The 20,511-nt window shown below is 50.6% G+C and overlaps 4 protein-coding genes and 2 long non-coding RNA genes across 6 annotated transcripts in view; 4 read left to right on the forward strand and 2 right to left on the reverse strand.

Annotated features, from left to right (window-relative positions):
• LOC119321565 (RING-H2 finger protein ATL1-like) overlaps positions 1–11,467 on the forward strand; it is a 17,588-nt gene extending 6,121 nt beyond the window's left edge. The window contains exon 2 of the mRNA XM_037595192.1: positions 11,110–11,467. Coding sequence (XP_037451089.1) covers positions 11,110–11,467 — 358 coding nt within the window. The remainder of the gene's footprint in view (positions 1–11,109) is intronic.
• LOC119325093 lies at positions 8,963–9,385 on the forward strand. Its single transcript, XR_005157316.1, has 3 exons — positions 8,963–9,017; positions 9,101–9,274; positions 9,357–9,385. It is a non-coding gene; the product is annotated as an uncharacterized LOC119325093 (long non-coding RNA).
• LOC119325092 lies at positions 9,855–10,260 on the forward strand. The gene is made up of 3 exons (XR_005157315.1): positions 9,855–9,890; positions 9,995–10,120; positions 10,216–10,260. It is a non-coding gene; the product is annotated as an uncharacterized LOC119325092 (long non-coding RNA).
• Positions 11,468–11,823: 356 nt separating the features above from the next.
• LOC119326733 (ankyrin repeat-containing protein At5g02620-like) lies at positions 11,824–13,872 on the reverse strand. The gene is made up of 2 exons (XM_037600350.1): positions 13,258–13,872; positions 11,824–12,976 (listed from the first exon to the last, which is right to left on the reverse strand). The coding sequence occupies exons 1-2, from the start codon at positions 13,850–13,852 to the stop codon at positions 11,892–11,894; spliced, it is 1,680 nt and encodes a 559-aa protein (XP_037456247.1). The 5' UTR covers positions 13,853–13,872; the 3' UTR covers positions 11,824–11,891.
• Positions 13,873–15,352: 1,480 nt separating this feature from the next.
• LOC119321769 (RING-H2 finger protein ATL1-like) lies at positions 15,353–16,445 on the forward strand. The gene has a single exon (XM_037595316.1). The coding sequence runs from the start codon at positions 15,391–15,393 to the stop codon at positions 16,237–16,239; it is 849 nt and encodes a 282-aa protein (XP_037451213.1). The 5' UTR covers positions 15,353–15,390; the 3' UTR covers positions 16,240–16,445.
• A 320-nt stretch (positions 16,446–16,765) lies between these two features.
• On the reverse strand, positions 16,766–20,510 carry LOC119321566 (protein KINESIN LIGHT CHAIN-RELATED 2-like; the record flags this gene model as incomplete). The annotated part of the gene is made up of 2 exons (XM_037595193.1): positions 16,766–17,355; positions 18,898–20,510. Coding segments are annotated over 2 exons (1,830 nt in total), but the record flags the coding sequence as incomplete, so codon positions are not given.
• Between the last annotated feature and the right edge of the window lies 1 nt (position 20,511).

Raw genomic sequence — 20,511 nt, forward strand, 5'->3', positions numbered from 1 at the left:
GCCCTGCTGCGCCCCTCCGCCAGCGCCCTGCTGCGCCCCGGTCGGCCCCGTCCACCCTTCCCCGGCGGCTGCCCCCCGGCCTCCCTGTTGCCCGCTGCACCGGCGCGGCCAAGGTGAGATTTTTTTATATATTTTTTGCATTTTGTTACTGTTTTTTTGCATAGATGGATATGTGATGAATGGATATATGCATGCATGTACAGATTGATGGTGAAGTTTGTGATAGATGGATGCATTGATGGATATTGCTCAATTTTGTGAATTTGGACACTTAGATATTGCTCAATATGGATAGATGATATTGGTCAAGTTTTTCAATATGTGCATGTAAAGAGATGAGCGAGGGAAGATAATGGAGTATGAACGAGCTCCGTTTGTTTTTTTGTAAGAGAGAAAGAACGGGGGAGAGAGGGAATGGAGTAGGAACGGGTTTAGAGTTTGATGCAACCAGATGACGGAGCCCAGGAGCCAGATGTCACCGCCGATGCCTACTACTACGTGGAGACCGCCGACGACCAGGAGTAGTTAGGAGGCTCCCAGGCAGGTGGCCTTGCCTTTTCGATCGTTGCTGCTTTTGTGCTAGCCTTCTTAAGGCAAACTTGTCTAACTTATGTCTGTACTCAGATATTGTTGCTTCCGCTGACTCTTGTGTATTCGAGCTTATGTATTCGAGCCCTCGAGGCCCATGGCTTGTAATATAAAGCTTGTATTATTTTATTTGTGTCTAGAGTTGTGTTATGATATCTTCCCGTGAGTCCTTGATCTTGATCGTATACATTTGCGTGTATGATTAGTGTATGATTGAATCGAGGGCGTCACAAGTTGGTATCAGAGCCGACTGCCTGTAGGTAGCCCCCTTTCCAACTCCTTGGCCGAAGTCGAGTCTAGTCACTACAAAAACTTTTACTAACATGGCTGTGTGGCTTACGGGCCCACGTCGCCATTGGGTGGTATTAGGATCTTTTTTTCTCGTCTATACTCTGGGACTCTGATCTCTCGTCTATTCGGGTTAAACTTTTTACTAACTCTGACTCTAGGATCTCGTAACCACTTCCTTCCGGAGAGCCCCTTCACTACAGATGATCGCTTGCTTCGTCAGAAGATTCTGCAGATACTCCTCGATGTTTCCTGAGACCCTGTGCCCACTGCTTTGCAGTTCCTGACCACCGATAATCCCCGTGAATAACATCCTTGTCGCTTGTACCTTCATCCCCAGTTGCTCCTGTTGTTACAAGATACCACTAGTACTCTCCATTGTTTCGAGAATCCTTTGTGCCTTCTGCTTTGCAGCTTCTTTTTGAACTGTGGATAATTCACTTAACCGGGGTTCGTTCATCCCCAGTTGTTCATATGCTTTCCAAAATACTTGGAAATACTATCTGATCTTCCGAAAATCCTCTGCAGCCTATTGCTCTTGATTCTCCTTGCCTGCTTGCATTAGGATTAATTCCATGTGTCTAGCAATATTCTTTAAATTTCTTTGTGATTGTCATTCTGTTCCTTTGGATTCAGTGTGCGTGCGAATACTCGCAATCATCAATTAATCCTTGGAAATTTTCTTTCCGGCTCGGACATCCTTCCATATATGAGCTGGTTCTTGCCCAATCCAGATTTGATCGGGTACACCTCTAGGTCTATTCAACTTACTCATCTTTTGATCAGAGCCTCTGCTTTTGATCCTTCATCTTGAAATCATAATTCCTTTGTACCCAAGCATCGAATCATTCAGACGTTTCTATAAGCCGATGCCTTTGCATCCCTTCTTCTTCTGATTGATTACCAATACTCAGATCAACTCTGTCGTGAATCGCCAGATCCGTCACTGGGTTGTTATCCGACAATGTCCTTCACATCCAAAGTCTTGTGAGTTTTTCCCTGATACATAATACCTTCAGTAAATTGTATCATCTGCTTTGACTCTGATACTCTGCTTTTGGACTCGTATCTTTTGTTTGGTTGATGGTTGTATAGATTCAAAAAAAATGCCCGATAGGTTGAACTTATGCCTTCCATAATCCGTGTGACCAGAGAGTTCTCTCGAGTCTTACTCTTCTGGTACTTCGCCAGCTAAATCCTCTACATTACAATTTCATCGAAAAACAAGGAGCGAATGAAAGGTTATGCATTGAAGAAGTGGAAGCCGACCTTGAACTTTGTGTTCATGCCCATGGACACGATGTAGATCTCATCATTAAAGCTTCTCTTAAATTAATTATTCCCTTGATATAAGTTCGTCTTATATCTGAGATCTGGCCTTTTGCAATCGTGGTTCCGACCATGTTCTCCTTTAAATACCATCTCTCGTGCAAATTCAAGCACTTGTCTTCTGCAGAGCAATACCCTAGTCCAACCTCTGCTTTGATCCGTCATCGAGTATTACCCTCCGGTATCTCGGGAATATCATGAAACTACATAACTTCTTATGAGTTCTTCCTCTACTATTATTTTTGCTGATTCTAAATTTTCCACGGGTTCCGGGTTATTAGTCACTCGAGAACACCGATAAGTGAATCGATTCCGCACTCTGATTCTATAACTGTAAGTAATTTTCATTGCTTACGAGTTTAATAATCCGTCAAGTCATTCCTAGCCTGATCGGCTATATCATTATGATACTAAATTTTAACTGTGCTACCCGGAGCTTCTTCCCAGAGCACAATTTTCGACGATGAGCTAAGCTTACGTCGATCTTCCTCATTTTATCAATTCACCTCGGACAACAAGCTTGATTTTGAGTTTGTGTTATACCCGTGGTTCCAAAAACTTTTCGCTTCATCATTCCTTTGACTTGATGTCATCGCCGATCGATTACATCTTCCTGAAATCTCTCGACAATTGTGTCGTGCTCGTCAACATTCTGAGCTCTTCCAGCATATCAATCGAATTCATGATGAGAAATGCCATCCTTGACCTTCGATGATTTGAGTTATCATCGACCCCCCCCCCCTTGTCTTCTTTCCAACACATGTTTGATCATGTCTTGGTTATACCTTGGACTCCTTACTATTCCTGCAATTGTTCCTTGAGTATTTCTTGTGATCTTCAACTCAAACCCCTACTTGTAACACCATGTTAATGCTACCTCGAAGCATGACTAAGGTATTCCAAATATCAACAAGAACATCGGAAGCACATTGTTGAATGTTTCTTGATCTATTATCCAAACACCGTTGCATGGGTAATATCATGATTCTTCCCTCGCCCCCTTTATCTACATGCTTTTGAACTTGCTGCCATATCATGTATATCCTGCTCCGCTTCCCCTTGGGAACGATATACTCCCAATTCTTGTGTGTAAACACATTTTCCTTTGTTCTGATTAATCTAATGATCGCCTTTTCCTTTCCACTGTTTTGTTTAACCTTCTTGTGATCTATATGATATAAGCAGAAATAATTCCCTGCTTATAAAACACCCCGATGTACAACCTTGTCAGTGAGACCCTATTACTATTGTTGATGACATTCCGGTAGCCACCGATGGACGAGAACTTTGCCTATTGGTCCGCCTCGCCATGCGAGCAGGAAAATGGTTCTCTTCGTCCCTCGCCCTTGGTACCAACGTTGTTGTCAACATAATTGCTAGCCTATCCTCTGATTTGCCTTGCTATCATGACTGTGCAAAATGATTAGTGCCTTCCTGCTATTAACCCACATGATGAGCCCATAACCCACAGTTCCACAGGATCGAAACCTGACTCTCCTGTACATCCCTGTCTTCCAAAATTGTTCCTCGCGCTTGGCTTCGTATGTAATTCACGAGCCACCTTCCTAGTGATCTATTCTGGTATCAGATGCTATACTTTTCCCATTGCTCTGAACCCCATTCACTCTCTATTTCAGGCAACAAACGATTGCCTACTCGGTTGACACTTCGTATTGTACCTTCATACATTGCTCTCGATATTTTCTTAAGTTTCTATTCGAGAGTTACTTTCCGCCACCTTCCCTTATGGAATCTACCAGATAAGCAACCTTGTAGAGGTCCGTTCTTCCAAAGTTAGCCCTTGCCCTTCATAAGTATGGTGGAGATCCTGAAGGAAGAATGATGATTTCATCATGACGCCCTGATGCATTGAATTGAATACTTCAACGCAATGGATCAACCTCTTCGAGAAGAGAAACCAAGACCGAGAAGTTTTGTTAGATTTTCGTAACCAGAACTTTCCTCTTACTCCACCTCTTAAAATCTCGGGACGAGATTTCTTGTAGTGGAGGAGATTTGTAACATCCCCAACATCACACTACAGTAATCATCCTCTGATCATGCTAAGTCATCACCTTATTCCATTTTTGATCACAGTGGATAAACACCTCCTATCAAAATCCTCTCTGAAATAAATTCAAATTCAAGTGATAAATAAAAGTTGTTCAAATTCCAGGAACTAAAATGTTCCTACTGTTGCAAATAATCCCAGTGCAATTATAAAATTGGAACCAACCTCACCAAAATTCACAAAATGCCCCTGGTTTCTATTTTGGCGGTCCAGCAACATTTATCTTGCCTTATTTTAGTTTCTAAAAATACCTAGTCACTTCCAAATGCCTTGAAACAATTTGTGGCAGTTTCATAATTCACAAAGTATTTACGTGGCCTAGTTCCACATTTATCAAAAGTGTTTTGGCAGCCCTATTTATTTTTAGACAACTTCTGTTAATAAATAAAAGAAAAACAGACAAACTGGAAAAAGGGAAAATGCTAAAGTCTACTGTGCACTAAAGGCCTATTACTACAGTATTAGGCCCAGCCCACCACAAGCCTCCTTCAATCTCAATACAGAGAAGAAGGCAGGGGCTGTGCGTGGCACGCATCCGCGCCGCCATGGCCGCCGTGTCAACCATCTAGCGAGCCCTCGATGCGTATAAGGCCCTCCCCGATGCGTGAGACAACCCTAGTCCCCAAATCCCCCTCTTCCTCGCTCATATTCGACGACCTGGAAGAGGCCGAGCTCGCGGTCGTCGTCATCGTCGTCGATCCCGTGGCCACCGGCCTCCCTTCGTCGTGCCAAGACGTCCAGGAGCTCCGCCATCGTCGTCTCCGTCGCCATCGCCTATCGGTTGGAGCTCGGACGGCCTGCTGCCTCGCCATCGCGCGGTCTTCTCCTGTCGTCCGCCCCCACCATCGCCGTCGATCTCCACCACCGGCGCCTCCCGGCCTCGCCAAGCTCGTCCACGGCCTCCCCGGGGTGAGCCTCCGCTCGTTCCCCCTTGCTTCCCCTCTCCCCGACGCCGGTTGTCGCCGTCCCGCGCCGCCCAAGCTCCGGCCGTTGGCCGCGGTTCGTGTCCGTGCCTCACGCCAGGGCGCCCCGTCGGTCGTCCCCTGGCCGCACCCCGCCACTCCCGTCGTCATGCGTTGCACCCGCGGCCCCCTTGCCTGTGCGCGCCCGCAATGGCTGCTGCATGTGGCCGCTGCCTAGTGCTTTGCCGTTGCTGCCGCTGAAATTCTGCTGCTGTTGCATGCTTCCTACTGTCTCCACTGCTTGCTGCTTGTACTGGTGCTGGCTGCCCCTTGTGCCGTTGCTGCTGCGTCGCTCGTGTTGCTGCCGCAACTGTCCGTCGGTGCCGCCGCTCGTTGTTGCCGCTGCTACGGCCGGCCATGGCCGAGCTGTGAGTGAGTGTGTGTGTGTGTTCTGCATGGTGTGTGCGCATGCAACTGGCCATGGCTGTGTGCGCCCATGTGTGCAGCGTAGTGTGTGTGTGCGCGCGCCGTGCGTGTGGCCGGCTGGGCTATGCCCAGTAGTGGCTGGTCCTTGCTTAGATTAGTGCTACTAGGTATTAATTAGTGCTAAGTTAGTCTAGTACTCTCTCCGTCCGAAAATACTTGTCATCGAAATGGACAAAAAGGGATGTATCTAGAACTAAAATACATCTAGATACATCTCCTTTTATCCATTTTGATGACAAGTATTCCGGACGGAGGGAGTAGTAGATGAATGTAGGCCTTTTAAATAAGTTAGATTTATTTATTTGTTTAGGTAAATAGTCAATGACATGTGGGTCCTGTTTGACCCTGTTGACTAGTCAACAGTTGACTGGTCAACTGCTGACTGGACTAGTTGACTGGGTCAACCTAGCCTTCTGGTCCCATCTGTAAGCCACTATGGCTAGCTGCAGTTAGGTGTAAAAAGTAATTTACTGTTTATTTTCGTAATATAAATAAATTTAGAAAAATGTTTAAAACTTTGAAAAATCATAATAAATAATCCGTAACTCGGATGAAAAAGTTTTCTACATGAAAGTTGCTCAAAACGACGAGACGAATCCGGATACGCGGTCCGTTCGTCCTCCACACATCCCTAGCATAGAGAACCTGCAGCTTTCCCCCTCCGTTTCATCTGTCCGAAAAATGCAAACATCGGGAAATCTTTCCCGGATGTTTCCCTCCTTCCACGGTACCGCATAGCACCGCGTTAGAACACGTCTAGCTCTGCCTGTTGTCCTGTTATGCACTTGCTTACTATGTATTTACTGTTTCTCCCCCCTCTTCTCTCCGGTTGACCCCGAGACTGCCGCTGATGCCACTGTGATCGACTACGTCGACGACGACCCCTTCTTCTTGTCTGAGCAACCAGGCAAGCCCCCCCTTTGATCATCCCGATATCGCCCATTCCATTCTCTCATGCTTGCATTAGATTTTGCTACTGTTATTGTTTGCTCCTATTCTGATGCATAGCCTGCTTTTGTATCTGCTGTTGTACCTTACCTGCTTATCCTAAACTGCTTAGTATAGGTTGGTTAGTGATCCATCAGTGACCCCCGCCTTGTCCCGACTGCCCCGCTGGATTATCAGAAGACCCGATCAACGGGATCGAAGACCAGGCCCCGGCACCGCACATCACTTTACCCTTAGTTGCTCGACTCTACTGGGTTACTATCGAGTGCCGAGGGTGAGCCCTCTACATCACTTCAGATGTTAACCCTGTAGTGTAGCTATTCGGTCGTGGTCATCGAGGGTGATTTCCTCTTTAACCACTTCTGATACGACTCTGTCGTGCAACCCCTCAAGTGTGGACCTCGAGGGTGAATCCTCTTACGTTCACCTTGATGATTACATCGAGTGGAATTCACCGGGGGTGATTCCTCGGGCTTTCCCCTTGATGTTTAGACACACCGTTACTTTGATTACTATGACTTTACACTGAGCCATGTTACTAAAGACGGGTCGACCCTGAGGGGTGCCCGCGCGAGCTTAATTGCGAGTGATGTGGAGTCGGGTTGACCTGGAAGGTGCCCGCGAGATAATTATAAGGCGTGGCCGGGCATTCCTAGCCCTTGCCGCAAGTCCTCGAGACGGGGCAACGGGGTCACATTTTTCGTGAGTCTCTGCTTGTTACCGCGCGTTCCTAATCCACTACGATTTGGATATTTGATCCGAGGGGCCTCTGGCCTGATAGCACTAACCATCACGTGGGCATAGTATGGGCGTTCTGCGTCGTATACATCAGCCGAAGCTTAATAGACGTCAGCGACTGAGCGGCGCGCGCCGGGTTGGACTGGTAAGCTCCTGCCTTTTTAGGGAGATGGCTAGGTCTGCTCATCGGCCGCCCTCTCAACGTGCAGGAGTTCCCGGGGAGATGGTCCATGACCCCTGGGGGCATAGGTTTAGTCCGGCGTGCTGGCCTCTCTATTAAGCCTAGGTCGGGTTGCGGCGTATTGTTTGGCCGAGGCCGGGCATGACCCAGGAAAGTGTGTCCGGCCGGAGTTAAGCGAGCGTGGTGGGTAAGTTGGTGCACCCCTGCAGGGAAGAAAACATCTATCGATAGCCTGTCCTACGGTAACGGACACTTGGAGTTGTATCCCGATCGATACAACTAGAACTGGATACTTGTGATGAGAATTTGATGGTGATGGTAACTGGATAGTATGGCTCTGGGATATCTTTCTCGCAGGGAGTCGAGAAAGGATCTCCGGCCGAGGTTGATAACACTACTACTACTTTACTTTATGCCACTCTACCCCCTCCTATTTGCTGCAAGATGGTGGTTTCCAGAAGATGCTAGTCTTCGATAGGACTAGGCCTTCTCTCTATTCTGGCATTTCTGCAGCCCAGTCCACATATATAGCCTTCCTTTGATAATGTTGCATATGTAGTGTAGATCCTTGCTTGCGAGTACTTTGGATGAGTACTCACGGTTGCTTTGCTCCCCCTCTTCCCCCTTTCTTCTTCTTTCCGGTTGATGCAACCAGATGACGGAGCCCAGGAGCCAAATGTCACCGCCGATGCCTACTACTACGTGGAGACCGCCGACGACCAGGAGTAGTTAGGAGGCTCCCAGGCAGGAGGCCTTGCCTTTTCGATCGTTGCTGCTTTTGTGCTAGCCTTCTTAAGGCAAACTTGTCTAACTTATGTCTGTACTCAGATATTGTTGCTTCCGCTGACTCTTGTGTATTCGAGCTTATGTATTCGAGCCCTCGAGGCCCATGGCTTGTAATATAAAGCTTGTATTATTTTATTTGTGTCTAGAGTTGTGTTGTGATATTTTCCCATGAGTCCTTGATCTTGATCGTACACATTTGCGTGTATGATTAGTGTACGATTGAATCGAGGGCGTCACAACGATCGTCCCTCTCCTTTGATCGACTACATCGGAGGGTGAGCAACAATTCCATGACCTCGTCCACTTTTTTTTGGCCACAAGCTGGGCCCACCATGAGGCTTGCAGCAACGCGGAGTACGGGACGGCCGCTAAGGCCGTGATCATCAAATTTTGGGTAAGTTCCCTTTTGAATCACTTGTCTTCAGTTTCGTTCATAGTTTATCATTGAATCACTCAAATCATGCCTTGTTTGCTTCTGGTTTATGCATGATTGCGGCAACTCTATAGAGTTCTTGACGAGCACAAGGCCAGAGCCGACGTGGTCTTACTTGCGTCTGCAAAGAAGAAAGCTCGTCAGTTGCAGTACGAGGTGCGTTGGGTTGCCGTCTCACAGTACTACCACATCTACCTGCAACAAAAGATGACCAAAACTCAAGCACAGAGGCAAAAAATTACCATGAGCAGGGAGCAGTTCATGATGGTAACTATTACCGACTTTTCATTGTTTCAAGGAGTCAACTATATGTTTCGTGCTCACATGTCATGCTTCCAAAATTTGCATAGGTTGTTCCTCGTTGGTGCTATGGAAGGCATGACGGATGGACGTGTTTGGTGGATAGGTGGGTCGGTGACGATCCAGAGTTTGTTGCCAAGAGCAGCAATGCCCGGGCTAACCGTGGAAAAGACGGCACACACGGCCAAGGAAACAGGAACCACTGGGGCTTCAAGGCCATGAAGGTATATCTATATGAAAGATGCATTTTGGTTCTTCTTTACCGTCATGTTCTTATGTATGGCTAACTTCTGTTTGACGTTGCAGGAGGACAAGTTGCAGAGGCCGCTCTCAGACATGGAGTCGTGGAAGCTGGCCCGCGAGCGGAGTGATCGCAAGGAGGGCGAGAGCCAGTACTACGGCAACACCGAGAAACACCTGGAGTCTTACACTCAAAACTATCAGAAGTTGCATCCGGATGTTCCCGTTCCTGAGGTCGCCCAGTCTCAGATCGACGACACGGCGGTGGTGGTCATCCAGGGTAAGTCCCATGGCCGGTATCCGTGTTTCGATGGCTTGATCACTCCGTCGATCTCGTACACACGGCTTCGAGCTACCAACCCGAGCCCGTTAGAGAGTATGGGGCGTTCGCAGCCTCCCTTAGTCCGCCAACATGCTATAAGTACTTCCCCTTATCTTCTTTGTCTCTATCTTTCTTAGTTTATTTTCATCACTGCCCACTTAGAAACAACCTCAATTTTGTAGGCATATCAGGACTTTCTCGAGCATAGGCATATTGAGGTGAGGGAGTACTTGCAACGAGTGAAGGCAAACGATGATTACAGTCGTCAAGTGATGGCGGTTAGTTTTGCCCTCTTAAACCAAGCTCAAATTTGCACTTCCATTCCTTCTGACTTTGTTGATCACGGCTTGTTTCTAAGTGGACTTGTTTAACTAACATCCAGGCTATGTTGGCGTCTTGGACTAATCGCACGGAGCCACCACAAGTTGGACCCCCACCACCACCTGCGGGAGACGCCCCACACATTCCCACGTTCGAGGAATGGCTGGCACTAGGCGGTGATACTCCGGTTAGTAAATTTGCCTAACCAAAGTCAAACTATTTCTCGTTCATTCAACACTATCATGTCATATTTACCGTTAGAATCTTCTTTCAAACATGTAGGGGACCGGTGGCTCGACTCCTGCTGCGTCGACCCCAGTCACTCCGATCTGGCAGAGTGATGGTGGTCGCGGTGGCGGTTTTGGCGGAGGTGGACTTGGCGGTGGCGGTTTTGGCGGAGGTGGACTTGGTGGTCGTGGTGGTTTTGGCGGAGGTGGACTTGGCGGAGGTGGTGGTTTTGGCGGAGGTGGACTCGGTGGTGGTGGTGGTTTTGGCGGAGGTGGACTCGGTGGTGCTTGATGTCGATGATGATTCTGTGTATGCGGCCGTTGTGCCATGTCTTTCATGTTTCAACTTTTATGATGTTTCATGTCTTGCACTACTCTTATGTTCGTGGACTTTCGCCGGTGATGATCTTTAGATGATGAACTTGACTATGTTTAAATTATGTTGATGAACTGTCATATTTCATATTATTCTGTTTTGAAATGTTGTCAAATGAATTGCAAAAAAGAAAACAGGGAAAAAAAACTATGCCTACGGCAAAGCCGTCGGCATAGATACGCTCAGGAGCTACCAGGAGGCGACACGTGGCAGGGCTATGCCTACGGCTAAGCCGTCGGCATAGACGGCAAAGCCGTCGGCATAGATTTAACCTATGCCGACGGCTTTGCCGTAGGCATATCGTTGCCACGTGTCCCCTCCTGAGCCGCCAGCAGTTTTGACGGCGCCGTCCGTTGCCGTCAGACGGAAAACTACGCCGACGGCTAAACTATGCCGACGGCTGCCCAGGTCCGTCGGCATACCCCCCTATGCCGATAGCATTATTATGCCGACGGTCTGACAGGAGTACACTGACGTGATCTAGACTGACGGGGCTATGCCGACGGCTGCCGTCGGCATAGATCTATGCCGACGGCCCGTGGCCGTAGGCATAGGCCGCGAGTCCGGTGGTGACGCCACCGGCGGCGACGCGAGCGAGTGCGCCGTGTGCCTCGGCGAGTTCCAGGAGGGGGAGAGGGTGAGGCTCCTGCCGGGCTGCCTCCATGTCTTCCACGCGGAGTGCATCGACACTTGGCTGCAGGGCTGCGCCAATTGCCCGCTCTGCCGGGCAGCCATCACCGGCAAACAAGCTCCGTTGACAATGGACCGGCCGCCGAGGCGAGAGGAGGTGGTCATCCAGGTGCAGGTCGCCGGCACCGGAGAAGAAGAAGACACACCGCGAGAACACGGCACGGCGGCCTCGAAGAGCAGCACTCACTTCCATGGGGAATGCAGTGGCGGCAGCAGCAATGAAGCACATTGTAGTAGGTAGTGATTTTAGTTAGTTGCATGACTTGGATTAGGCAAAACAAAATTGTGTCACATTGTTTGGGGGGTGTTCATCTTTTTTGCCGCTTGCAAGATTCATGAAAGATAGTGCATCAAAGGAGGAGGAGCATTTATATTATCTCTAATGAAAGATAGTTAGTTGTCATGAGAGTTCTAAGGTGTCACAGGTTCCAGCTCTTCAGAGCATGAGAACTTGAGAACAACATGAGCAGCTGCTCCTACTGTAACTGTACAGCCACTTACCTGATTTACTGTATTATTACTTGGATGAGAACAAACAGGAATAACAAATATTCTTCAAAAATTTATAAAAAGAACAAACAGGAATTAACGGCAAGAAAATCAACTTGATCAAATTTAAAAATCAGGCTTACATATTGCATTGCTAAAAGCCTAAAAGTGAGTAATTATAGTGGGACGTAGAATGTCTCTTTACCAAGGGTGAGGAACACGACGGCGGGAGTGCTGGCTACGATGGCGATCACAAGGTACGCAGGCCACCTCGTGGTGGGCTCAACGGTGATGTAGACGGCGGTCATGAAGGAGACAAGCATGGCAAGGAAGGCGAGGTTTGTGAGCCTGCGTCTCCACATGAGCTGATCGAGCTTGAGCTCGACCTCGACGGGGTCCCGCCACGCCCACATGGTTGGACAGAAGACGACGACGATGGAGCTGCAGAGGGCGACGGTGTTGGAGATGAGGAAGATCTTGAACTCCGCCTTGTGGCCGTGGATGGCCGTGCCCTCGGTCTGGCTGTAACCCCCCGGCATGGTGAAGGTGGCGGCGAAGCTGACGGTGGCGATCAGCGTGCCCACCAGCGTGTAGGTCCCGACGTTGAACTCGTCGTTGCCAGCCCTCCGTCTGCGCACCCACTGGTCAGACGCGACCGGAGGCAGCAGCTCGTTCTTGCACCTGGAGGCCTCGGACTCCTTGAGCTTCTTCCACATGTACATCTCGTAGGCGTCCATCTCCTCGGTGGTGTCGCGCTTCTCTAGGAGACTGCGCGCAGACTGGCCGTCCCGGTTGAGGACGCAGGGGTTGACGCGGCGGTCCTTGAGCAGGAGCAGCGTCGACTGGATGCGCGACAGGGCAGCCGCGAGGTGCAGCGGCGTGTTGCCGGCGTGGTCGACATGATTGACGATCTCCTCGGGGCGGACGTGCTTGAGCAGGCACTTGAGGGCGTCCACACTGCCGCTGATGATGGCCAAGTGGAAGGCGTTCCTGCCGTTGCTGTCCACCGTCTCCGCCGCGTCAGGGCAATGCCTTAGCAGCTCCACCATGGCCTCCGTCGAGCCCTTGCAGGCGGCCACGTGCAGCGGCGACTGCAGGTCGCGGTTGCGCTTGTAGGCCAGCTCCACCTTCCGGTTCAGCAGCAGCCTCACCACGCGGGCGTTGTTCTTGAGCGCCGCGTAGTGCAGCGCGTTGTTCTCCCTCGAGTCCGTCAGCCCGATCTGCTCCTGCGGCGTCGCGTCAAGCAACATCTCCACCACACCTGCTTGCGTCGCCACCAGTTGTAATTACACCGCACGACACACCAACAGGACCAGACACATGGCCCTTTTATAATACTCCTCCATTATACTATAATAATCTTAAGCTTAGTATTCCCTCCGTCCGTCCTGTAATGTAAGACGTTTTTTTGACACTACAATAGAGTCAAAAAAACCGGCTTACATTATGAAACAGAGAGAGTATAATTTTATAGTAAGAATTAATGCAAAGTTGAGACACTTATATTTTGAAACCAAGGTAAGGTGGTAGTAATTCACTTACGGATGCGTCCGCCGAGGACGGCTTGGTGCAGGGCGGTGCCGTTGGTGGAGTCGGAGGGGACAAACTTCTCGTGGACCCAGGGCTGGCGGACGATCTTGGCCACGACGTCGGCGAGGCCCTCCCGGGCGGCGATGTGCAGCGGCGACTCCTTCCTCATGTTGAGCGTGTGGCCGACGCTGGGCTCGGCGGCCAACAGCATGAGCGCCACGGTGCTCCTGCCCTGCTTCACCGCGTCGTGTAGCGGGGTGTCGCCGGCCTTGTTGGCCATGAACAGAGGCTCCTGCTCGCTCCCAGGGGAGTGCTCCGCACGCCATGCGCTGGCGCGGCTGACGAGCAGCTCCGCCACGTCCAACTTCCCCATCCTGGCCGCCAGGTGCAGCGGCGTGTCGCCGTCGGCGTTCCTTGTGGCGAGTAGCTTGCAGTCCACACCGAGGGCCTCCTTCAAGAAGCCGGCATGGCCGAGCTCGGTGGCGATGTGCAGCGCGGTGTTCCCCTGCGGCGTCTTGGAACCAAGGATGCCGGGGCGCTCGGCCACCAGCTTCCTCAGGCTTGTCACGCTCCCCTGCACCGCCGCCTTGTGCAACTCTGGATCCATCCTATCCCTACCCTACCTAGCTTCTACTCTTTCACTCTCTTCTTCCTCCGCTCTGCTAGCTGATTGATCACGACAATGAGGAAGCTTTTTAAGACAATCTGTGCCGGGCTAGATTCCTTGCTTCCTCCATGAATTTGGAATTGATTAATTCACTAGAGCTTTCCTAGATCCGTTGCTCCCACGCTCGTGCTACCGACTTATTCTTTACTGCAATTGTCACGGCAAGCACAAGGCCAGGAAGTATAATGGAATCAAGGACAACGTAAATCCAAGTATCCAAGTGTTTGATGTCGTAGCCGCCGCGACCTCTTCTAATTTCACAATCGCCGCAGCCCCGTGTCGAGAAAATCCTCATCGCAACCCCAGTTGGATGTCATCGTCGCCGCACCAACTTACTTCCAATCGATGCAGTTTATCAATTTTCATTCTGAGCCTACCCTTAATTTTACTCCAAAATACGCCACTGCCTACGTATATATGATTTTTTTTAATATCCAACATATAACTGTGGAAAATACCCAATGGTTCACGGGGACATCTGTCCTCGGAATCTCATCATTCACTCAGCCCTGATCTCTCACCTGCCTATTAGTAGTATTTTTTTTTCTCTAGACCATTTCAGTTCGTATTAGATGCCCTCAGGCCTGTATTGCTCTGCTCGACCGTACAAGCTCATTGATCACACCTGCTACAAGCCGGCCAACTCTCCCTGACACGCAGGTGCTTTTCGCTGGTACACGCTACATCTGTTTTCACACTTGCGAATTTTTTTTCAAACTCCTGAATGGAGTAATTTTGAACTAACTCCAACGGGCCGACCCAAACAGATGGCGATTTTGTAAGCTTTTTGTCCGTTTTCATCTAATTTCCCTCCCCCTGATTCCCGGTTAATCCTCCGATAAGACTAGCCACAGTGGGTGTAACTCTTCATTGTCCTCGTCTAGGGATATGTGTATGTTACCGGTGTATGTTACTTTTCATTGTGGCTAGTCTAAAGGGCCCGCGAGTCATAGCATCTCTCAACCCAAACAGGCGACCGTTTCTGAATTTTCAGTCCTCTGCGGCTTGGTCCATATCATCAAATGACACGATTTCTTTCCCTCTGTCATGACTCATGAGACAGCCCCCGGGGTACTATTCTATGAGCAGCAGAGTGTAAACGTGGCAACAGACATGACCAAAAGCAAAGGCAAAGATGCACGAAAGAGACCTTCCAAATCGAACAACCAAGGACGAAAACGAGATGAGCTTCTAGATACACCAAAGTTGGGTCCAACGCTTGGATGGAAGCGACGGAACTTGCTGCTGCAAATTCTTCTTGTCCCTTCCTCCACCTCACTGCACTTCCTTTTTCCTACCCGTCCCATCCTTGTCCTCCTCCTCCTTCCCTCCTACCACCCGCCCACATCGCCGCCATTGCCTCCAGCTTCTGAGCTCAGAGCCACCGCCACCACTACATATGTCGCGCCAGCATCATTGTAATCTAATCAATCTCCCATCATCCATCCATTCTTCCTTCTTTCTGAGCTCAAGCGTCCATGGATGCAGACAGAGCGGGCAACGCCCCCGCCTTCCCGGTGCCGCGGCAGCAGGCCCCGTCGTCGACGACGCTGCTGTTCCCGCCTCCGACGACGCCATTGGCGCCGTACTACTATTCTTCATCTTCTCCGGCGACGTCGTCCCGCCTGACGCACCACGTGACGCTGAGCCTCACCAGCCTGCCCATCCTGGTGCTCACCGTCCTCGGCATCCTCACCACCTCCGCGCTCCTCCTCACCTACTACGTCTTGGTCATCCGCTGCTGCCTCACCTGGCACGCCACCACCTCCGACCACGACTCCCGCGCGCCCAGAAGCCTCGTCATCTCCCTCACCCGCCGCCGCCATCGCCGCAACAGCACCCCCTCCGACCACGAGCTCCCCGTGGTGCACGGGCCGGTGCCCGACGAGCCACGCACTGGGCTCGGGGAGCCGGCCATCCGGGCGCTGCCGGCGTTCAGGTACACCAAGGCCGCCAAGGACGACGCCACCGGCGGCGACGCGAGCGAGTGCGCCGTGTGCCTCGGCGAGTTCCAGGAGGGGGAGAGGGTAAGGCTCCTGCCGGGCTGCCTCCATGTCTTCCACGCCGAGTGCATCGACACCTGGCTCCACGGCTGCGCCAGCTGCCCCCTCTGCCGGGCAGCCATCACCGGCAAACAAGCTCCGTTGACAATGGACCGGCCGCCGAGGCGAGAGGAGGTGGTCATCCAGGTGCAGGTCGCCGGCACCGGAGAAGAAGAAGGCACACCGCAGCGAGAACACGGCACGGCGGCCTCGAAGAGCAGCACTCACTTCCATGGAGAATGCAGCGGCGGCGGCGGCGGCAATGAAGCACGTTGTAGTAAGTAGTGATTTTAGTTAGTTGCATGACTTGGATTAGGCAAAACAAAATTATGTCACATTGTTTGGGGGGTGTTCATCTTTTTTGCCGCTCGCAAGATTCATGAAAGATAGTGCATCAAAGGAGGAGGAGCATTTATATTATCTCTAATGGATGATAACTAGTTGTCATGACAGTTCTAAGGTGTCACAGGTTCAGTTCTCCCTGAATATTTCTTCAGAGCATGAGAACTTGAGAACAACATGAGCAGCTGCTCCTACTGTAACTGTACAGCCACTTACCTGATTTACTGTGTTACTACTTGGATGAGAACAAACAGGAATAACAAATATTCTTCAAAAATTTATAAAAAGAATTGGCAAGCAGTGAAGAAACAGAACACAAAAGGCACATAAGCTGAGGGTGGTGGAACAACTGTGACCAAGAAGCTGAAACTTCAGAGGCAAGGCAAAGAAGAACACGAAGTTAAAAGGGAAAAAAAAGCAGGAGTTGTGTAGCCCTTTGAGCTCACCGTTATATCCTGATCTTAGCATAGGCACCAAAGTCTCACCAAAACCTTATTAAGAAACCAACAAATGTCGAGATCTCGCCCTCCGTTACACCGTCAGGGGCCCAGGGGCTTCTCCCTTGTCACAGCAAAGTGGCTGTCCACCAAAGGTTGATTTCTGGGACTGGGATATTTCCATACTCATACTCTATAGCATGGAAAAACTCCTCACCCAATAGTTCAACCAAGTTCCTATTCTTCATCATGGCTAAATAAAGTCTCGGTTACTTCAGATAGACTGTCGGATCTTCTAGATGGTACAGAAGACTGCCTCCTGTGCTACATTTACAGTCAAGATTTCTTCTACTGCATAGTGGCATCAAAATAGAATGAAAAGAGTACACGACGTGAAGTTCCAAATTACTGTTGTGCGACTTTGGCCGGATCAGAATCGACTTCCTGTTCCTGAGGTTCAGGCAACGCGATTGCTTGATCACCAGGTGACATGAACGCTAGGGCCTTTATCTTGATCTGCTCGTAGAGACGAATGGCTTCCCTGAGCTCGTCCGCAGCACTGGGACCATGGTTTCGCCATGAATCAATCACTCGCTTTTGGAGCTCCATGGCCAGGGCATAGCTGCATTTAAAAAGTAGAGGATATTAATGATCAACTCAAAGTCAAAAGGCATGCAAATTACTGCCATTACAGTGAAGCATCGTTGCTCAACTTAGTCCCAAGACTCCAGCTAAAGAGGAAACAACACCCCGCATACAACTGTGTGCTTATAATACCAGCTCGCCACTATGGTGCCAGTGCACCTTGTTCATGCGATTTTTTGGAGTTGTTTGTGCTTCAGACTTGAAGGTGAACCTTGGTAAATATGCGGCTTACCCAATCAGCTGTCATGGTTTGGATTTGAGTGATAGCCTCTCGGTCTTTGGAGGTCAGATGGTGCAAGTATCTTGGGTTCCCCTTGCTTACAGAAACCCTAGGAAGATTGATTGCCAGGCCTTATTGGATAATATCTCTGGAAGGTTAAAGCCCTGGAAAGGAAAGCTCATAGGGAGGGACATTTGGTGCTCTTCTATTTGGCGCTTTCTGCCCTCACCACTTTTTCACTGCTTTTCCTCCCTCTCTAAATGGATCGTCAAGAAGATTGACAAGATCAGGGGAAGTTTCCTTTGATGTGGGGATGAGTATGCTCATGGAGGATTATGTTTGGTTAAGTGGAAAAAAGTGTGTTTTCCTTTAGCCGGGCATTGCACCTGACATGGTTATGGTATGGTTCGGAGAATGAGGATAGACCTTGGAAGGGTAAACTGTTCCCTGCAATGAGAATGATTAGCAGCTCTTTGCTGCTGCACCAACATTGAGATTAAAAATGGTGTGCAGGCTTCATTCTGGAAAGACAAGTGGCTACAGGTTGGTGCTCTCAAAGATTTTACCCCTGATCTTTAAATGCTGGCAGCTCGGAAGAACTTCTGTTAAAGAGGGGATTATGGAGGGGAAGTGGATGAGAGGCCTTCATAGAATTAATTCAGAAAGTCAAATGGATCGTTTTATTCAGATTTGGGCTATGCTGCAGAACATTCAGTTAGTTAACAGCCCAGATAGTTACCATCTCTTGGAAGCTGGCGTGTAATGCGAATACTCCGCTGGATCAGCATATAGTGTTCATTTCATTGGCAATATCAAGAATAACAATCTGAAGAAGTTGTGGGACTGTGAGGGCTGAAGGAAAGGTGATTGACTCGGCAGCTCACTTCATGCTTCATTGCCCTTTTGTGAAGCAAGTTTGTTTTGTGTTTGCTTTATCACTGCCGAGAGTCTCGGCGACCGCCTTGAATACAAACACTGTAAATAGTTGGTGGAGAAAATCTTCCAGAGCTATAAACACTGTCAAACAGTCTCTCTTTCCTTCTAATTTTAGCTATGTAACACCCACCAGTCTGTACTTTATACACTGTTTGCCAACAATTTTTTAGCTTGGCAGTTCTTGCAGTAGCAGCATGGGCATGTAAACTAGCTAAAAGGCAGGAATATGGAAAAAACAAACCTACTTGCAGATTAACATGCAAATTATCTTAGCCCATTGAATTTTCTGCCGGGATAAAAGAAAGAAAGCATGTTTGTGTTTGAGTGAACACCCATTTGAATTGAAAAGTAAACAGAAAGTACCTTCCCATCGTGTTGTATGCATTGGCGAGGCTCTGGCAGGTCTCAATTGTATCTGAATGGTGAGGCCCTAAGGAAACATCCATGACTTCCTTTGCCAGCGCAAACATCTGTGCAGCAGACTGAGGGCGGTCCATCTCCATGTACGCAGCCCCCAGGTTGTTATATACATACCCTACCCCATAATGCTTCGGCCCAAAACTTTCCTTCATCCTCTCCACCGCATCCTCCAAATACGGGACGGACTCAGCCACCTTCCCTGTCAGAAGCAATAGCCATCCAATCTTAGCTGCGACATTCCCCTCCAGGTGCTGCGATTGAGGGATCCTCTCGAGCATCCCCAGGCTCCTCTTCAACAAAGATATCGCCTTGTCAAATTCATTCACCATCTCGTACAGTGAGGATACTTCAGTATACGCTTCGGCCACCTTGTCAGGCTCAGATACTTCCTTCTTCTCTAGAATGTCACAAGCGATCTCCAAGCACCTCTTGGTGTCCCCGACCTTCTCCTGGTTGGCGAGCGCCTTGGCCATCGATATGAACACCAGAGCTCGCGCATCGCTGTCCTTCTCCACCTTCTTAGCGACATCCTTCAACACACTTACAGCCTCATCAAGCTTCCCCAGTGCGATCTTGATGTTCGCCGCGTCAATCTCGGCATGAATGAGATCGGCGCCCGCCACACCCCACTTCTTCATCACTTTCTGGGACATCTCATTCTGCTCGAACGCCTGTTCGTATTGCTCCAGGCCAGTGTATATCACACCGAGCAGCCGCCTGTCGTGCGCAAGCTCTACCGAGTTCTTCCCCAGCGTCGACTCGTGCAGCTCCAGCGCCTTCTGGCAGAACGGCAGCGCCTGCTTGAAGTCAAGCACGGAGGCGTGCGCCTCCGCGAGGTCCCGGTACGCCGCACCGAGCTCCCGGCTGCCAGGCGGCAGGATCGACTCCTTGAGCTCCACGCTGGCGCGCAGGTCGGCGAGCGCCTCCTCCCGCCTCCCCAGCGCCGTCTTCACGTTGGCGAGCTGCAGCCGCACCGCGTGCGCCACGGGCCTCATGTCGAACCCTTCGGCATCGGAGTCGCCGCCCTCATACCCAACGGCGGCGTCTTTAGCCGGGAGAAGCGGGGTGAGGAGGCGGAGGGAGCGGGAGAGGAAGGAGAGCGCGTCGTGGAAGCGGGTGAGGTCGAGGGAGGCGGAGCCGGCGAGGTGGAGCGCCATGGCGAGCGAGACGGCGTCGGAGTCCGACGACGCCCCGGAGGACCAGGGGCCCCCGGCCTCGAGGATCCCGACGGAGCGGAGCGCGAGCTCGAGGACGCGGGAGGGGTCGGCGGAGGCCGAGGAGTCGAGGTGCTGGCCGAGCTTGAGGCAGGCAAGCGCGAGCCGCTTGTCGGTGGGCGAGACGGCGGTCTCGAGGCGGGAGAAGGCGGCGAAGAGGTCGGTGGTGGTGGAGGCCGCCTCGAACGCCTCCTCGGCCGCCTCCGCGAGGGCGCGGGCGGACGCGGGGAGCGCGGGCGGCGGCCGCGGGGAGTAGTGGCGGCGGGGATGCGGGAGCAGAGGGTTTAGGGGTTTGGGCGCGGGAGCGGGGGCGAGGGTCCGGAGGCGCTGCCTGAGGACGAGG

The sequence above is a fragment of the Triticum dicoccoides genome, chromosome 6B (genome assembly GCF_002162155.2).
Source record: "Triticum dicoccoides isolate Atlit2015 ecotype Zavitan chromosome 6B, WEW_v2.0, whole genome shotgun sequence".
In the NCBI taxonomy this organism is placed as follows: Eukaryota; Viridiplantae; Streptophyta; class Magnoliopsida; order Poales; family Poaceae; genus Triticum; species Triticum dicoccoides.